The 20,198-nt window shown below is 37.1% G+C and overlaps 1 protein-coding gene across 2 annotated transcripts in view; it reads right to left on the minus strand.

Annotated features, from left to right (window-relative positions):
* Positions 1-1,230: 1,230 nt before the first annotated feature.
* PCGF5 (polycomb group ring finger 5) overlaps positions 1,231-20,198 on the minus strand; it is a 114,431-nt gene continuing 95,463 nt past the window's right edge. The window contains exons 9-10 of one of the 2 annotated variants that reach the window (XM_079900085.1): positions 13,430-13,489; positions 1,231-7,002 (exon numbers count right to left, since the gene is read on the minus strand). In XM_079900085.1, the coding sequence (XP_079756211.1) occupies positions 6,955-7,002; positions 13,430-13,489 (108 nt within the window). In that variant the 3' untranslated portion in view covers positions 1,231-6,954. The remainder of the gene's footprint in view (positions 7,003-13,429; positions 13,490-20,198) is intronic. The other variant, XM_079900086.1, reaches the window with a different exon arrangement.

Genomic DNA, 20,198 nt, shown 5'->3' on the forward strand with positions numbered 1-20,198 from the left:
TGCAAATCGTGTTCTGAGGGTGAGGATATACCACAATGACTGTCAACATCCCTCTCAAAGCTCATAATCTAATGGGAGGACAAACAAACATCAATTACTGTGGTTGTGATAAAAGTGTTAAGTGGTACAGAAGCAGCAGCCTCCTGGAGTTGATGGGATCTTCTGAACTGGGCTCGGTAGGAGCAGAGCTTTGGGAGGTGGGGGGCGATCATTTGCTGTTTCTTCTTTCTGGGCATGATTCTCCATTTGATGGTAATCCTGGCACCCCAAATCCCACAGCAGGGGTTTGGGTGTCAAGCCGGACTCTACATGGCTTCCAGCGAAATACGGTCAGCAAATTCCTTGGCCACACAACAAGCAGAGGCTGGCTCTTAAACTCACCTGGGGTGCAGACTCCTCCACAACTTTCTAAACTGGTGAAAAGATCAGAGCTGAGCCTGTGTTGACAAAACACTAAGAACTGGGTAAACTGGCTCCGTTCTCAAGTGCAGGCGTGGCAGAGACTGATTAGCAGGAAACGGTTTCCTTTTTTCCTTGGTTGTGTCCTCCAGCCTTCCCTGAGGCCTTCCCCTGTTCTGGCCCCTGACGCGGGGTAAAAGTAAAACGGGCTACGTTTTGAGCACTTTCCACGTACAGTCCTCCCAAGTTCCTTCCCACGCTGCAACAGCCTGCGAAGGGTGATGCTGAAAGGTGAAGGGAGTTTTGCTCAGAGGATGCCGCTTTCCTACCTCGCTGAACGCCTGGGGTCTCTAGCCACCTCCATGGTATCACTAACCTAGGACAAAGCTTCAGGCACTGTAACAATGGGGCAGAGATATGAATCATCACAACCTTCTGACTTGAATGTCTGTCTTCAGCCCAACTAGAATTCCCCAGGCAAGTTATTAATAAAACAAAGCTGTTACCTAAGTAGCTGAAGAAAGCAGTCTGTCTTTCAAATCACTTGGGCCTTTCTTTGGTACTCAGTTACTTTCAGAAGATGATATGGATTAGATTAATTTAACAGAAAAAATTGTTCTAAAGTGTATGTGGACACACACCTCAAGTGTTATTCGAGGGCCAGTCTGCCATCTTAAATGTAAACAGTTCAGAAATCTTTAGAAAATGTTTATCGTCTCAAATATTCAACAAACATTCATAAAATTGGCTACAGTAATACTTAATGGAAACTTTTAAATGAAGGTTATGATCTGCAACTACTGATAATGAAGAATGACAGACAGCAATAAATTACGCAATCAAAATTTTAATAACAAAGATACTATTTTTAACATGGTCAAATATACTTGGCTAAGTCCAGATCTTAAAAAACAAAAGTGTCTAGCCCAACAGTACAACCATACAGCTTTGTACAGAACATTCCATAGATCAACAGAAAATACAGTTGAGCACAAAAATAAAAAATATTTAAAGAGAATCTCTAAGCAGCATTTTATTTCTGCAAAACAGACATATAGTACTGATTAAATATCTACAAGTGCTTTTCCTTTACAAAAATACATATATTCTTAATAGACTAAGTCATTAACAATGACCTGGTAATCTTTCACTTCAATTTGAATGATTTATAAGCTAAATCTTACAACCACAAAAAGGTTTTTATTTGTATTAAGATGTTACCACTTTTGACCAAAAAAAAAAAAAAAAAACTTAAAATATTTTATATTTCAAAGGAAAATTAGCAACATAACTGTACAGTATCGTCTATGATGGTTTTAGTTAGTGTGAGGGCTACTCTATTAAAAACTGGTGCTTGCTGTTGTGCTGCCAGATGCAGGAACGCAGCACAACACTGGTGCTCCCCCCACAAGCTCTTGCCGACCACAGCTTCATAAGGACACTTGGGCCCCCATCCCCACTCAAACAAATACAGCGAAAGGAAACCAACCCCAAACAACGTTAGGCTGATCCCGTTCCATTTCGAATGTGCAGAACTCCTGCTCTGCTGGACTGATGTGAAGTCCACGGATACATAATCTATTCACTATCTCTGCACTGCCCAGAAATATTTAATCTTCAGTTTGTACTAGATTAGTTTCTTACTCCATGAAGCTCTGAACGATGGAAGAAAACTGGACCCAGTATTTAATATGTTTCACTTGATTCTAGATTTAAAGGTAATTAAAATTAAAAAGCATTTCTGAATAATGACTCAAGTTTTGAATCCTAGAGAAAGGGGCATAACAAGTATTTGGACACATTCTAATGAGCATTTAAATAATTTATTTTTGTTTAATTTTGTAACTTTCTGAAAAGGAAGTGCTCGAGCATTTTAATTCTATTTGAAAATATAGTAAGGATAGCAAATAAACACGCTACTTGTGAAAACTACATTACATTAGGAAGAGAATCACTTTTAAATTATTTGGGAAAATGCCACTGTTTTAAGAAAAAACTATGAAAACCCTGTAATGTATATTTGAGTACATTTTAATGAACTTTCAATCTGAACTTTTTTCAACAAAATACTATCGAACTAGGTATATCAAGTAAATCCAGAATTAGTTGGTTATTTTGTGCTTTCAAAGGGTTTGAGTTTCTAGTATATTTAATATTTTTCAATTTTTATAAACCAGATCTGCAGACATGTTATATTCCTTACTGTAGGGATAGGTATATATCTTAAAATAATAGCATTTCATGTTTCTAACCCAGAAAATTAAAGTTATGGCAAACTCACTCATTTTTGTAATTCCCACAACCAATATCTATATCTCACTGGCATAAAGCACAGCCTGCTGGAAAATTCCTTATGGTAAACCAGAGTATACAATGGAGTGCATCCATCTTTAGCCGATCCAATGCGGTTTACCAGGTGGCCTGTCAGGAAGACTTCATAATGTGAGCTTTACTTGAGGTGGCCCACAGCATGGGCTCCCCAAAAGATCGGTGTGAGGACAGGGCTTAACCTGGTGTATATGCTCTTCATCTGGGGCTTATCTTGCCGAATTTGGCTGTATGGCTAGACTCTAAAAACAAAGTCATTGCTGAGAAACAAGACAAAGAGTTACTTTAAAAAAAACCACAGGCCTTTAGGAAAATTCTGCTTTTGAATACAGAAAATGCATTTACTTATGTGAATCCAACAGAATGCACTATTTTCTATTACAAGTAAGCATGTCCGCACTTTTACCAAAGTCTGTCTGTAATAAAATTTCTCACATTACTAAGAACCCAGGAACTAAATAAGTATAATTTTAGTCTGTATCGCCTCCATGGAATAAAAAGCTTCTCAAATTAGAATTTAAAATCTCAATTTCAATTTTCTTTTCAAAGTATGTCTTTCTCCCACTTTTCATCCAGAGGGAGGCTATTTGTTGGGTTAATCTCTTTTTCACCTTTGAGGATTTCCTAAGATCTGTCAGATGGTGCTGGAAAAACAAGAAACATAGCTGAAAGGAAGTATGTTCTGATTATTGCAAGAAAAACCTGCATTTGATTGATCTTACCATGAAAATTAAGTTTAAAGCCTTTCTTTGGTGATATTTTAGCAATTACTCAAGGTTATTGCCTAATTATATAAAAAGTAACTTGCAGTCTAAAAATTTCCAACCTCCAAACAGTTAAACTGTCTCTCTAACATGGTTACTAACAGTAAAATGTCTTTGGTGATAACTATTTTCTTATGAAAATCTTTCAAAAAGAGATTATTCTAACTTACAAGAGCCTATTTAGATACAAAACCATTGATAAGAGACAGGGACAGAAAACGCAAAATTTATGCAGTAAATCTACAACAGAAACGCACTTTAGCAATGAGGCACTTTCTCTTAAATAGTTCAGTAAAGCTAAACAGTTCACAATGTTATATAACATACTTTTTTTCCCTTAAAGAATCATTTTAAGTTACACATAGTTGAGCAAACTCATTACATTTATAAAATGTGGCATATTAATATGGGACAGATTTTTAATGAATAAAGAAAAATACTTTTCTAAAAGTAGTTAAAAGACATCACCCCAAGGTATCTGGACCTCAGACTGAATGACCTAATCCTACCTCATCAGTGAATCTTTTAGTTTATTTGTTTTTATACTTAAAAGTATTCTGTTAATCTGGAGAAAGGGCCATATTTGGATTTTTCTATTAACTAATGTGATTACTTCCGTTAAAGTGATATCTATAAAGAAAGCACAGGCCTTCCTTAGATCCAAGGTTCCTTGACCCTTGTACATCTATCATATCTAAAGCAGAGAAAACAGATTACAAAATCCTTTATGGAAGTAAAGTTCTTTCAGTTTGTCGCTTAAGAAACAAGAGATTAAAGAAAAACTTAATTTAGTTTTATTCTCCAATTTTGCAGATTCAGATGATTATTCCTATAGGCTATTTGTATAAGGAGTTTATCTTATTAGCACCCCAAGTTTGTAAAACTAACCACCTGTATATTTTTGCCTGTAAATTTTTCTATACCTCGTTTCTTACAAATTCCACAACCTGACTCGGGATAATTAACTAGGGATTAGTGTATTACTAGACATGAAAGTAGTCCCATACTTAGAAAACCATAGTTGAATATATATGAAGAAGTCTGTGGTTCTAATAGTAATACCACATTATTCAAGACCATCATAAAACGTGTACCTTTCCCCATATAACTGATGCCCTTCTTTATGCAAGGTTTTCACATGTTTTGGCACATATTCCATTGCATTTCAATAAAAGTGTTAATATATTAACATTAAATAAAGGAAGTTTATATAAAAGTATTCTCAATTCCATAATTGCTTCCTATATATTTCCTTGGAAAACAGTGACACTATATAAGATGAGGCAACAAGCCAAATTTAATGAGATCATGTATATAAAACTCATTTAAGGCTGCAAGTTTTGTCTGGGGACCCAAAAACATCCAGGTCTCATTTGTGGTTTTTAAAATGCACTCTCAATTTATTTTGAGTTAATTAAAATCAGCTTCCATAAGTAATCACTGACCTAGATGTGACAAGTTTACAAGAAATCTAAAAATTTCTTAGAGATGTCAGGGAACTGCATTTGACAGCGTAGCAAAGTAATTTCTGTAGCTGGGGAGTAAATTCAGTTTCTGGTTTAGGGTAACGTTCTGTGCCAACCATTTTTAAAGAGTTAACAAAAATCTGCCTTTTAAATTCTCTTTGTGAGCCCCTCCAAGCACAAACACAGTCTAACAAAGTGAAATTTTAAAAGTATTGCCATAACCTTTTTCACAAGTCAGGCCAAAAACAACAGAAAACTTTAGACTTTTTGACTTAAAACAAAGGTATAAGGAAAAGATAATTATGACCTTTCAGCCTTTTATATTGTGAAATGCATCAAGATTTAGCTGTATTTTGTATGTGTTTCTTGGTCGTACACTGTTTTATTTCTAAGAAGCATTTTGAGATTCAGAAGGCATTACCTTGTGATACATTTTACTGGAAAATGTAGCACATCTACTATGTATACAGTATAAAAACTATGTGTGTAACACACAGATTGTGCTCATGTCAGATTTCTAGAACAAATATTTCTTCCTAACTTTCAAGATTATTTCCTAAGTATTTCAGAGGTTAAATTTGAAACTGAGGAAATAGGCCTAAGTTTCAAAGCAATTAGTAAAACTTAATTTCCAAAGAAGTTTATGAAAAATAATGTAAATGTTAAGAGGTTTAAAATGAAGTTCTTCATATAATTTAAGGTGACAAGACTTGTTTTGACTTGCAGACTCATCTCAAAATGAGTGGAAGACTTAAAAAAAAATGCAAAATCAAGGACATTATCATAGCTCTGACCTTAAAGAACTTATGTATAAAACAATATAATCCCATTTCCCCCTGATTACTACAGGATCTAAAATGAAATATCCTCAAACCATTAATTCTGGTTAGCATATTTATCTATTACACTGCATTTTGTCTATTTTATACGTATGGTTTGGAAATGTGACAGGTTACTAACAGTTTTAATCTACAATTGCTTTGAGATTTTTGAAATCCATAAAATAGCTAATGTTACCTGCTCTAAAAATCCTAATACTTAAATCATCATAACCTTCTGCATGCCACAGTGACACACACCTAAGGCCAACTGAAAAAGGGAAACAATGTACTTCATTAGGTAAGAGCCACAGTACAACAATGCACACGTCAAGTGGGCTACACGACGGCGATGGCGTTTCATGAGGCAGCACCCGCTCGTCATAAGGCATTATGAAGGATTAACCTCACTTACACATTAATTTTGTTAGAAGTAAATGTGACCAGCTGCCAACATTTCAAATGGCTGTGAATCTCACTTCAGCTCTCCAGGAAGTCACATACGTTTTCTGGAGGGTGAACAGGCCCTCCCTGTGCGACTGGTAGACTACACAGACAGATGACTCAAAATGCCTACAATTATATGTGCTCTAATGTAAAGAACAATTGGAATTCTTCCCCAAAGGACTTGCACACTCAAGAGTGAACTATTTTGCACACAAAAAGCTTACTGAGAACAGGACAGTGGCTCAAGGACCACTTTTCTAAATATATTTCCCATACAAAATAATTTCAAGATATAATAATTAGTTCCTTGTACAGTACTCTACTTAAACAAGAATTAATCAAATAGTAAGTATGTGAAAACTGCAACACCACAAAGATTGAGCCATATTACTAGTGTAATCAAACATTAGAACAATCTTGGAACAGGCAAGCAAAATATTCAGAAGGCTGGATCCTGGCTGCACGCCTAACTGATTTCAACCATGACTTGTATTGTACACTGTGAGACAGCACAGATACCTTATGCAGATGGTTCAGTAGCAGAATGGCACTTGGTTTGCTCTTAATAGAAACAACAAAAATGCAACTGACAATTTAGAGACAGACAATGGCCTTATTCGCATGCTGAAAATCTGGTTGTGTCCCTCCAGTCCACACACCGTTCACTGTGCAGTCTGTCGATGAGTAAACACGTAGTGCAGGATTCATTCAGTGGGATCTAGGCCCCGTGGTCTAACCAAAATCAATTCTTGGTCGATACTGCAATACCATGGGGTATGACTATAAAATAAAAACAGATGATGAATAAGACTGTTGATATAAAAATAATACAGATTATACATAAAAGACTTTAAGAACGTGCAGTTACAGCTTACAGTATTTCCTGGTACTGGTGATTACGACAATTAAGGTTGTAATTATCATTAAGACTATATTTTTAAACGGCTACTATTTTCTAGAATCAGTCAAGTTTTCCATAACTGGCAACAAAGGTGAAGCTGGAAGGCCCGCAGACGTCATACTGCTTGCGTATGTGAACAGTACTAATGTTAATACTTAGGGCGAGGCAGGGCCTGTGTGGAGGATGGAAAGCTCTCACCTGCATTCACCTGTGAGGCTGAACAAGACAAGCCCGCAGGCTGGACTCCGTCAGGGCTGCTGTTTGTGAGAGCCCACTGAGCCACGAATTAACAGAGACCTCCTGCTATGGATCTAGGAAAACTGGGATAGTGTTTACAAATCACACATCTTAACTTTGACACTTCTTTTCAGGATTTAAAACTTAACTGTCATTTAGAAAATGTTGAAACACAAGTAACTAATTGTTAGACGAAACCGCCTCCTTTCAATAGTTGATACTACTAAATATTTTGACTTGACTATTATATAATTGAATGGTTCAGACTGTCCTTCTGTTTTGCTCTATGTAGGGAAGGTATCATACATCAACATACAGCACTAGAGAGGAAACAGCTTCCTGTGGTAAAAGCCACACTGCTACTTCTGTGTCTTTTTTACCCCCTGTTTTGTCATATCACATAGAACTCAAACATCAAAGTCAGAAAGGGTCTGAAGAAACAATGGTTTTCCTTTTCTTAAAGGTGCAGATCCCCCTTTTTAAAATGAAATTACCAGGAGCTACTTTTATGAAAACAAGGAAGGGCTGAGATGGCTACTGACTTGTTTCCCCCCTTGTCTCTGTGTAGGTGAATGCAAAAATCCTGTCTTTCTTTCCTATAGACAAAAGTGGTAGACTGAGATTCCAGAACCCTGAAAATGACTGTTTCTGTAGGTATCATTGCCATGCTACATCCTGGGAAGTCTCTCTCACCATTCAGCTCAGGGTTGGACTGGAGGGTAGGAATGAAAATTCCTACATCTTGCTGTTCCCAGCTTAAGAAGTAAGGTGACGCCCTACAGTTTTCTAAGCACTGGAGTAAAAGTCACAGTCTCTCAGGGTTTCCATGGTCTAAATCTATTGTGGTTAAATTTTGCTTCCTTGTTTTTTTCTTTTGCGGTACGCGGGCCTCTAACTGTCGTGGCCTCTCCCATTGCGCAGCACAGGCTCCAGATGCGCAGGCTCAGCGGCCATGGCTCACAGGCCCAGCCACTCTGCGGCATGTGGGATCTTCCCGGACCGGGGCACGAACCCGGGTCCCCTGAATCGGCAGGTGGACTCTCAACCACTGCACCACCAGGGAAGCCCGCTTCCTTGTTTTTATTTAAACTTTTTTCTGTTTCCTCTGAATCAGAATATCTGTGAGTGGGACACAGAAATCTGTATTTTACAAAACTCCCTGGGTTTTCTGAAGTTCAGGCAGAATTGGAGACTGCTACCTAGACATCGTATTAACCTAACTTGACTACTTCCCATCCTACCTGACCCAACCCAGAGCTTGCCTCTCATTATAATAATCTTTCTAGCTTTGCTTTCCATTCCTGTTGAATCTGCATACTTTCTGCAAATAATTAAGTCACTCGTTCAAAAATCCATTCATCATGCACAGAAGAATCCATCACCAATTCTACTAGGATGTAGGAAGAGAGGGAAGTAAAATGCCTTGGTTGTCAGTGGTTGGGATTTTCTCAGTTTTTGGCTGAAAATGGTTTTCTCTTCTCCTCCAAGTAACCATTTGTATGTGTGTGTGTCCTATGACAACGTGAAGTTTAAGAATTATTGGTGTTACAAAACTGGAAATGGTTAAGGTATACTTTAAGTTCTATTTGTGTTTCAGTTTGCCTTCTGAAGTAAAATGGCACTGCGCGCACTGTAATGAAATGTGGCCTATCACTCCTCTTGGTGTTATGGGACTACACTGAGTGGAGACTGCCAGTCCTCGGTCTCATCATTTACTAAAAGAATCCATACTTCCAAAGTATATATTATTTCAAATGTGATAATTTTAGAAAATGATAGAAATTGGCTGGTTGATGTACTATTTTTCTTAAAAAATAAATTATTTACCATAAAAGTAACTTGGTTTTAGATTTAGAAAATATAGAAAACCACCAAGAAAAAAAGGAGAATCATTTAAATCCCACACCCAAATATAACCACCACAGTCATTTTAATGTACATCCATCTAGTCTTTTTGTCTACATTATTTTTCTTTTTAAAGCTGGAATCACGCTACACATATTGTTTGGTAAATAATTTTGTCCATAAAAGAATTCTGTCCATTAAAAAAATTCCATAAACTTATTTCTACAGTATTTAATATGGTCATACATGATCATTTTTAAAGGCTACATATGATACCTTTATAGAAATGTACAATAAATTATCAACAAATCTTTTACTGCATATTTTCTTTCTTTTCTTTTTTTTTTGCTATTATAAATTTATTGTGACCCAATGATCTATTCCCCACTCCCCACCCTATCTCCCCTGCACCCTTAGGGTTGGTTCCTAGAAGTAGAACTGCTGATTCAGACAGCATAAGCATTTTAAAAGGCTTTTTGGTAAATGCTATCACACTGGACTTTAAGAAAGTCGTTCTATTTTTACATTTCTGAAAGAAATATGAGTGCTCATTCTTCAGGAGCCTCATCAATAATGAGTACTATTCCTTTCCTCTCTCTTAATTTGGAAATTTAATACGCATATAATAGTATTTTATTTCTTCTTCCATTTTGACTTCTAAATAAGTTAACTACCTTTATACTAGGCAGTTGTGTTTCCTTCTTTTGTGACTTGTCTTATCATGTCTTTTGTTGATTTTTCTACGGACAGGTGAACTCTGTCCTACAGATTTGTATGGATTCTTTACGTATTAGGGCAGCAAATCCTTCTGTCATATATTGCAAATATTCCTTATTTATGGTATTTTTGCCATGTACTTTTCAGTATTAGTTAGTCAACTTGGTTTGTTTTCTTTCCTTTTACAAGTACAATGAGAAAGGCCATCCTCACTCTGAGGTTAGTTAGCTATATTCTCTTCCTGATCTTTGATGGTATCATTTTTAATGTGTACCATTTTAGCCATGAAAAACACCTATAATGGGAGGTATGGAATGAATCCCCCCACCCCATCACCACCACCAAAAGTCTCAGGACAATTAACTGAAAACAAACCCTACCAGATCATATCCCACCCCAACATCTATGCTCCAAGTTCCCCGATACCCGGTCAACTGCTGTCTCTGCTCCAGGCCCTTGGCCGCCTTGCAGCCCTCAAACCACCAGACACGACCACATCTCTGGATCTTTGCACTGTGTGCCATCGGCCTAGAGGGCCCTACCCCAGATAGACACATAGCTCTTACTCTCACTTCTTTTTGATCAAAAATCCCCAACTCAAAGAGATCTTCCCTTGGCTATCTTATCTAAAATATTCTATTTATCTACTTTAATTTTTCTTCTAACACCATACATTTTACTCATTTATCTTTCATCTGTTATCATTAGAGTATAGGCTCCATGAAGGAAATGAATTTTTTTCATTTTTACTTCTGTGTTCCCAGGGCCTAGAAGATTGCCCAGTGCATAATTAAGGGCTCAATAGATATTTGTTAATCTTTTTACCCTCCACTAATTTGAAATACTCTTGATAGATTCATGTTCCTGAGCTATTCTTTTTATTCATGTGTCTATGTTTAAGATAGTACCAGATTTTAATTACTTCGGCTTTAAAATACATTTCAGTAGGTGGCCATGAATGTGCCCCGTGATCACTCATTTAAAAATGGGACTGACCAGAGGCACCAAGTTATATTTCCTGATGAACTTTAGAATGACTGACTTTGTCAAGTTAAACAAGAATCTGGTAAAAATGTGTTTGAAACTATATTAAACTTCATAATTTAATTCTGGGAAGAACTGACATCACTATAATATTTAATGTACTAAATTTCTTGTGCACAAAGTGGGATTGTGGTTACATATGAGAAGGTCTTTGATCTTAGGAAACATATGCTGAAGTATTTAGAGGTCAACTGTCATGATACGTGCAATTTAATTTCAAGCGGCTCTGTAAAGAAACAACAGATATATTTATAAAGAGATTAACAAGATAAGGAGAAGAGGAAGAAAGGGAAAGGGGGGCAAAAACTGTAGCAAAATGTTAATTGGTAAATCTAAGTAAAAGTAAATGATACTCCTTTGTATTACATCAACATTGTTGTTGTTTTGAAATTTTTCAAAATAAGAAGCTTGCAGGAAAAATTAGGACTTAACATTCAAATTTTATCAAATGCCTTTTCAGCATCTACTAGTATTTATTTGACTTAGTGTTTTTAGGATATAATATATATATATAATTTCCCTCTCCCCAGCATGAAGCCATTCTTGCATTTCTGATAAAAATACTACTTGGTCTTGGTTTATTATTCTTCTAGCATATTATTTTAGTATATTTAGTATGTTTTTATCATCTTTGTTTTTATGTTCAAAATAAAATTTGATACTCGTTTTCTAATTGCAGGTTCTCTGTCAGTTTTTGCTTTCACGATTATGTTATCTTTGTAAAATGAATTTGGAAAAATTCCATCTTTTTCAATGACTTAAACCAATTTAGAATGAGAATGATCTATTCCTTGAAAATATGAGGGAACGTGACCATTAAAAGTAGTTTTATATTTAGGTATCTGTAATTTAATTTTTTTTATGTCTTCCATAATTTAGTGATTTACATTTTCTTCTTGGGTGAATGTTGGTCCACTATTATTTTCCTAGAAAACTGTCTATTTCATGAAATTTTCACAAAATTAAAAAATTTAATAGCATAAAGCTACACATATAATAATACTTTCTTATAATAGTGATAATCTTTTCCTTGAAATTTTCTAGGTGATTTTTGGCTAAAGATGTTCTGACAGGACTATACTCTATAATGAAGTGTTGAAGTTAGAAAAGGAGGTGTGTGGGGATTTTTGAAAATTTGGTCTTATTCTAGTTCTCTAAAACTTTAGATCAGAGTTTAAGAATATCTTTATTTCTCAGGAAATAAATAGACATCAGTGCCAAGAGTAAAAGCAAAAAGCCATGTATGTATGAGTTATAACTAAAGGCAGGAGCATCACTACAATGCATCTCGAAATCAGCCGTGAAGCTAAAGTCAGCTGAAACATCTACGCATATCTCACCAGCTCAGTTAAATTATTTACTCACCCCTCACCCTCAACTGCATAATATAAGGAGAAGTATGATTTTTTTTCTCTAAATGATTTTCTATTGGCCTTTATAGTTGCTAAATGCGCTTACTCCATTACTAAAAACAACAGGACTTAAAAAGTGTGTATTAAGAAACACACATTTTAATGACAGTGTGGGGATTTCCACAATCACAGCACTGACAATGAGACTGAGGGAAATTCTAGATAAAATGCTAATTTAACATTTTCGATTTGAAGTGGTTCTTCTAATACTTAACATATAATTATTTGTCCCAACCCTAAAATTGCAACATCAGAGCTAAGTCTGCTAGTTAAGTTTGTTATATAATTACAATTCTCCTTTCTTGGCTCCAAGGAAATAATTATGAAGACTACTTTAATTTCTGGGATAAAAGAACAATGGAGATTTTTAAGAAATGCCATGGTTAATCCATGGATTAAGGTTGATCATAGATCATCTCTACACTCAACAGTAATCCTTACTATTCTACACTTAGTCTCTTCTGTTTTCCAAATTTTTAAAATGTACTTGTATTAGATAAACTTTTCTCAGGTATGTTCACGTTTGCTCAGTGCATTACTAAATCAGTTCACTATCATTTCTGCGCTAGAAGAGGTAACTCAAATACAGTCCTTAGGACAGGGCCTAGTAAGCGAGCTCACAACTGCATTGAGCTGTTGCTGTTATTTAGCTTCACCTAATCTGGCATTTTATCTTTCACTTGTGGGTGAATGATTAATTAAAAACACACACACACAAAGAAGTGTTAAGTATAGAGCAGAGATCCAATATGGAGCAGAGATTTCTCATGGGCTGAAAGCGGTAATTATTAACAATTCCTGATGCATAAATAATGACCTGAACATTTATAACTTCATTTTTAGTTTGGCAAAATTAAAAAGATAATTCAAGAGAACTAAAATAATGGGAAACTTTGGGGATATAAGTTGAAAAGATGAAGTTTTGTAGCTCAAGTAAGTTTTAGTTTTGCAAAGTTACATGTCTTAGGAACTTGAGTTTGGGGTGAAAGCAGTCACCTTTGTGGCAGGCAGGCATCAGAGGGTCATATGTACAGTCGTGAGTGCCTCTTACCTGATACAAAGGGCCATCCTGAGGGCAGACTTGCGAAGCTGAGCAGTTCAGACACCGAAACTGCGGAGGAGATGAACTCATCAGATAAGAGGCATCCACAACTGGATACATATTTAAAATATTTTAACGTCAAACATGAGTCAACATGATTAAGTAAACACTTTCCAGAATATGGTAGTTGTTTTTGGAAAAAGTCTTTAATAACTTAGTGACTGGTAAATTTTAGCTTGAAATTATTTTAGTCTCTAGATAAGAGTTTTGTTAATATTCTGCAAATATTTACCAAAACGGTGACCTGTCCTTTCCATCTCCTCTTCAAATACTAAATTCCTGAGAAAACCCTCACCTTCTCAATCCAGGAGGGGCACCCTCTTTCTTCCAACTTTTCCTGTGAGCAATCTCTGCTAGACCTCTTCAACCACCCTGAGAGGGAACACTGTCTGAGGATCTCAGAGCTCTGAGAGGGGCAGGGAACTTGCCTCAGCCTGTAAGTGATCCATGTTCTGTTTTAGATTAGGTTCTTTATATTCCTCCGATTAGACTCTTAGTCTCCATAACTATTTTAATAGCATTAGATTGTGAGCTCTTTGAGTCTGAATCTTATTCATATTTGCAATCTTAAGAGCTAAGGCACAGAACTGGCACACGGCAGCCACTCAAATGTTTTATGAGTAAATCAATGAATTAACATATTTTTAAACCAGTGAGTAGATTCATTTCTAAATCTACCATCTTTTAATGGTTAACCATTCATATTTAAAAAATCATTCCCAAATCTTGATTTTTCAATATTATCCTGAACCCTTATTAAGCATAAACATTGAACTGTAATGGAATTATGAAACATAACACACTTTAAAATTATGCATATATGAATTCAACATCGTGTACTTCTTCAAAACAGAAAAAAAAAGATTAAAAATATGGGGCCTCCCTGGAGGCGCAGTGATTGAGAGTCTGCCTCCGATGCAGGGGACACGGGTTCATACCCTGGTCTGGGAAGATCCTACATGCCGCGAAGCGGCTGGGCCCGTAAGCCATGGCTGCTGAGCCTGCGCGTCTGGAGCCTGTGCTCCGCAACGGGAGAGGCCACAGCAGTGAGAGGCCCGCGTATTGCAAAAAAAAAAAAAAAAAAAAATGTGAGATACAAATTAACCAGGATAAATCTAACATCCCAGAGCAGGTTTTTAAAATATACTTTGGAAGAATATTTAAATAAGCAATTATTAAAACAAATATACTGGTAGCTTTAAAAATAAAATTTTAGATATTTTCCATTTCCTGGAAGACTTTAGCAATTTTTTCCCTAGAAGTTAGTCCTTGAATTTCTGTACTGGGCTCATCAACATGCTGTAAGACACACCCAGCACTGCTATCGTTGACAACCTTCCCCCTTCTCTCTGAAGACTCCCCACACTGCGGCCTACCAGACTTTGCCTAACTATGCAAGTCCCAAATAGCATTTAACAAGTAAAGAGGGTAGAAAGAGGCAAATTTCACTGTTTTGTTTTGTTTTTGTTTTTGTTTTGTTTCCTATTAATCTCTGGTATCAGTCAAGGTAGATGTTTGCTTTTCCTAAAATTGCTTGGTAATGCAAAGAAAGCAAAGCAAGGCAAACGTGGTGCAGTAACTTTAGGTAGGGACTGGCGGGGGGGTTGTTGGAAGAGATAAAACCAACCAGGATTATCTGGGAAAAGGGGGAATCCTGAGAGTAGGTACTCAACCTACCCAAGGAAAGGTAAGCAGGAAGAACATGAGTTCATGGTGAAAGCTGAGGCTGAAGAGACAGAGATATTAACAGTTAGTTTGCAGACATGAGACTAAGTGTAGGAGGAGAGAATTATAATAATAATGAAAGCAAACATACATAAGCTATTAATAAAATAACATTTATTATGTCTGGCACTCTGCTAAGTACCTTATTATATAATATTTCATTAATTCTTACTAAAATTTTTCAAGATAGGTATTATTACCCCAATTTTAAGGACCAAAAAACTGAGGCAGAACTATGCAGCGTGATACAACAGGGAGGAAATAGCTGCAAAATACATAATAAAAGATGAATATCCAGAATACATAAAGAGCTCCTAGGAGCCGGTAAGAAAAAGATAAAGTTCACAATGGAAAAAAGGGGCAATGGATATGGAAAGAAACTTCACACAAGAAATACAAAATTGAAAATATGAAGTGTTGGTGAGGGTATCAGAAAATGGGCACTCATACATTACTGGTATGACTATAAACTGCTAAAAACTTTTTAGAGGACAATTTATCAGTACCTATCAAAATTTAAAACATGCATACTCTGCTGTAAATCCACATCTGGAATTTAGCCAATAAATATGCTTCCACATATGCAAAAGGATATATACACTGGAACACGGCATTGTTTGTAATGTCGAGATATTTGAAAAAAATCTAAACGAGTCAAATCAAACGAGCATATTAATCCAATTATGCTACAGCCACACAAGTGGAATACTATCAACTTGTTACAAATAATTATTATAAAATTTACTGATTCTCCACAAGACATATTAACAAATGAGAAAAAGAAGCTGCAAAACAATACGTATGATCCCATTTATGTTTCAAAAAATGTGATGAACACTGCATGGATATTATAAACAGAATCCATGTAATTAGATTGGCGATTAAGTCCCTTCCAAACTGAGGTCTAATTCTTCAATTCTACACCTCAATTTACGGATGTGGAAACTACAGGGCAGGTCAGTGGTCATGGATCATGTCCCCTAAAATCATCTTACTCAAAGCGTGGCCCCAAATATCAGGTGCACAGACAACGCCTGGGAGCTTGGCAGAAATGCAGGATTTCTGTCCTCGCCCCAGAACTACTGAATCAGAATCTGTATTTTACCAAGACTCCCCAGGTGTTCTGTGATTTGCATTAAAGTTTGCGAAGCAATGGTTTAAAAAAAGGTACATTTTCTCCCACTAATAAGCAAAAGATGAACACCAATCTTGAGGTGCAAATACTGTTATGAACTGAAAAATTTCTCGGACTTAGCTAAGTTTGACTGGATATTTGATTCCTAAAGATAAAAGTTTCAAAAATGCATCACAATGTGCTTCCCTGGTGGCGCAGTGGCTGAGAGTCCGCCTGCCGATGCAGGGGACACGGGTTTGTGCCCTGGTCCGGTCCGGGAAGATCCCACATGCCGCGGAGCGGCTGGGCCCGTGAGCCATGGCCGCTGAGCCTGCGCGTCCGGAGCCTGTGCTCCGCAACGGGAGAGGCCACAGCAGTGAGAGGCCCGCGTACTGCCAAAAAAGAAAAAAAAAAAATCACAATGAAGACAAGGATCCAGAAAGAGCACAGAGGACAGAAAGCAGGCTGAGTCTGAAGTGAAACCGTCCCAGGATAAAGGGGAGGAGTGGCCCAGATGCTGTGTGGCACAGGCAGAAATGTCCTGCTCCTGAGGAGTGGAGGCAAAACTGACTCCCCGAGGTTCCCCCCAGGAGTCTAGCAAGAGGACAAGGCCAAGAGGTGATCTGAATACGGGGGATCCTGCCTGAGGCAAAAGACCCAGAAAGGCAGAGGTGGCATCCAACATGAAGAGGGAAGAAAACCACAGACTCTACTCAGAGGCACAGAGAAGAGTCCAGAACTTCAGAGGGCATCCCACAGCACCAAACAGAATAAAAGACTGCAAATGCCAGCCAAGTCAATCCAGAAATTTAATACAATGCCAATCACAATCCCATTCTCAAGCTCACCTAAACAATAAAGGGGGAAAACTAGCCAACACAATTTAAAAAAAAAAAAAATGAGCTTTTTCCTAACAGATGCTGATAGACATCATAAAGTAACCTAGAAGGCCCAACTATTTTCCTTTTAAGTTAGTTTGGACTTTATTTAAATATATCCCAAAGAAAATGGACAATTGAGGAGTTTTAGATAGGGGTGTTATGTGATCAGATTTTTATAAAAGCTGTAATGTGCAATGCTGGTGTAGGATTAAGCCCTACTCAGAAGAACAAAACAAGGTCCGGGAACATAGATATACACATCTGCATGTGTACACATGTCTAGATACATATGCACAGATAACGGTGACATCTCAAAACAATGAGGCAAAGTATGAATTATTCAATAAACTATTTCTGGCAAAAAATTCTTAGAATAAGTTTTAGAGTCTTAGCCTTGTTGTAGGGGTGTGTGTGTGTAAATGAACAAATCCCAGGTAGATTAAAATGTTTAATATAAAAAAGTATCAGAAGTAAGTGAAAGAACCATAAGGCGGTCATTAGTTTAGGAAATATGCCGACCCCAGCCCAAGACACAGCCAGTTAGCAATGCCAGTAGAGACAGTAACGAGAGCTTTTCAGACAATCTGGCATCTTGCTGGCAATGAAGGGTACAGATGGGAAAGGATGTGACTGCAATAAATATGCTGGAAGGGGCTTAATCAAGAAAGAATTGTTTTATTGTTAGTTTGTCCATTCACTCCAACTGTCAGAATTCATCAATTATAATAACTCATAATTAACTGGAACATGAGCAAAAATTTAAAATTTGTTTAACAGAAAACAAACGGGAAACAGACTGAAATAAAGAAAATGACCTTTAAGCTATATTTTGCCTAACTACTACCTTATAAAAGACAAAACTTTCATTCAATTTACTCTTCAAACAAATACTTACTGAGTATCTGTACTAGGCACTGCTTTAGGTGCTGGAGACTGAGCAGTGAACAAATAATCATCCCTGCCCTCAGGCTACATTTTAGTTGGGGACAAACAATAAACATACAGAAGAGGTATAGTGACGGGATGAAATACTGTGGAGAATGGCAAGGCATGACAAGGGGTTAAGAGTGCCAGATCAGCAGAGGGGTTGGACTATTAACGGAAGTCAGAGGCCTCACTGAGGAGGGGATGTAGAAGCAAAATTCTCTGGGTGAAGGGGGTAAAGGGAACAAGTTAGGTGGATATTTGGGGAGGCAAGGGCAAGCCTGGCATGTTAGAGGAAACAAACACAGAGGCCAGTGAAGTGAGAGGGAGGGAGCAAAGGGTAAGAGCAAAGATGTCTTTGGGGAAAACTGTGTGGGGTCCACCATCTATAGGTCCCTGGAAGGACTTTGGCTTTTATCTAAATGCCATTAGATGGTACGGGATAATTTAGAGCACAGAAGCGACATGTTCTAACTTGTGTTAAGAGGGTCACTCTGGCTGCTGTGTTGGGTGAAGATGGGAGGGGGCACAGGTGGCAGCAAGAGTAGAAGCATGGGATAGGGAGGGAGGGAGGGAGATGCAAGAGGGAGAAGATATGGGGATATATGTATAGGTATAACTGATTCACTTTGTTATACAGCAGAAACTAACACACCACTGTAAAGCAATTATACCCCAATAAAGATGTAAAAAAAAACTAAAAGACAGAGCTGTGAGAAATTCAAGACGTTAAAAAAAAAGAGTAGAAGCATGGAGCCCAGTTAAGAGACTTTTATAGAAATTCTGGAGAAGAGTGACAGTGGCTTGGACCAGAGTGACAGAAGAGGAGGTGATAAGATGTAACTGGATTCTCATTACTGTATTTTGACGGTAGAGGTCAAAGAATTTGCTAAGGATGGATGAAACTAATCAGGACTGACTTTAGGGATTTGGGTCTGAGAAACTGGAAAAATGGAACTATTAATCTTGGAACTGATGAGAATGTGAAGGCTGAGGGAGAAACAGGTTTAGAGGAGGAGAACACACAAAAAACAGGGTTGTCATGCCAAAAAAATGAAACGGGCTATTTCTTTACTGTTGTACTAAGTATAAAATGTGGCATTTTTTCTATTTATTGGTTGTTTTTACCCGAATAAAAATAAGGTACTAAACCATTTTTCTGAACTAATTTTTATTAAACTATGCCTTAACCAGGGAATTTAAACTATTCGGAAATGTGTAATCAGAAGCGTAACTGTAGTGAAGACTGGTTTCTCTTTATTAATAACAATTTCTATGAATTAGCTCTTCCATGCTATGACATTAAAATAACTGGCAGTGTGGGAGACCTCTGGGAAGGGATCTGGTGAAGGACAAGTGAGTATCAGTAGATGTCTTGCAGTGGATGATGAGTTACAGCTCTCCAACCTTAAGGCAAACCTATTCATAATGATGATATCAAGCACTAACACATACTGAATTGTCCAGTGAACTATCAAAGAAAGCTAAAATTATACCAATATTGTGGTATTACTATTATGTGTAATATCACAATATTTAGGCCCCAGCAGGGCCAGGCAAGAGAACTGACTACCTCTGTAATCTGTACTAGGTACCCAAAACATTCTGGTTAGATGGATTAAATGAGAGTGATGTATGTAGAACCATTAAAAAATATATAAAATGTCATAGGCAAGTAGTAATTCACCAAATACAAAGACAATTAGAATTTAAAAAAAAGGAGCCCTAGAGAGGTTTCATGAGTTCCTCAAGGCACACAACCAGTTGGTGGCTGGGACTAGAACATAACTTATTCCTCCTGGTCACGAGAACTCAGCCTCACAAGGAAGGCGTCATCCAAGTGGGATGTGAATGGAAAAAAATTCTGAATTAAGAAGTTACGTGCTTCATTTATTATTGTTATCATACCAAGACAGTTCTTCTGAAAAAAAAAAAGTTCCATAGATGTTTACATTCAACATAAGTATGTTTTTGAGCCACCGTAATTGGGTGAGGCTGCATTTCTTAATTTTGTGTTTTTTATAATTACTACTGTATTCCTTACTGCTACATACCAGCCTTACAGTCCCTAGCC

The sequence above is a fragment of the Stenella coeruleoalba genome (genome assembly GCF_951394435.1).
Source record: "Stenella coeruleoalba genome assembly, chromosome: 16".
Taxonomy (NCBI): Eukaryota; Metazoa; Chordata; class Mammalia; order Artiodactyla; family Delphinidae; genus Stenella; species Stenella coeruleoalba.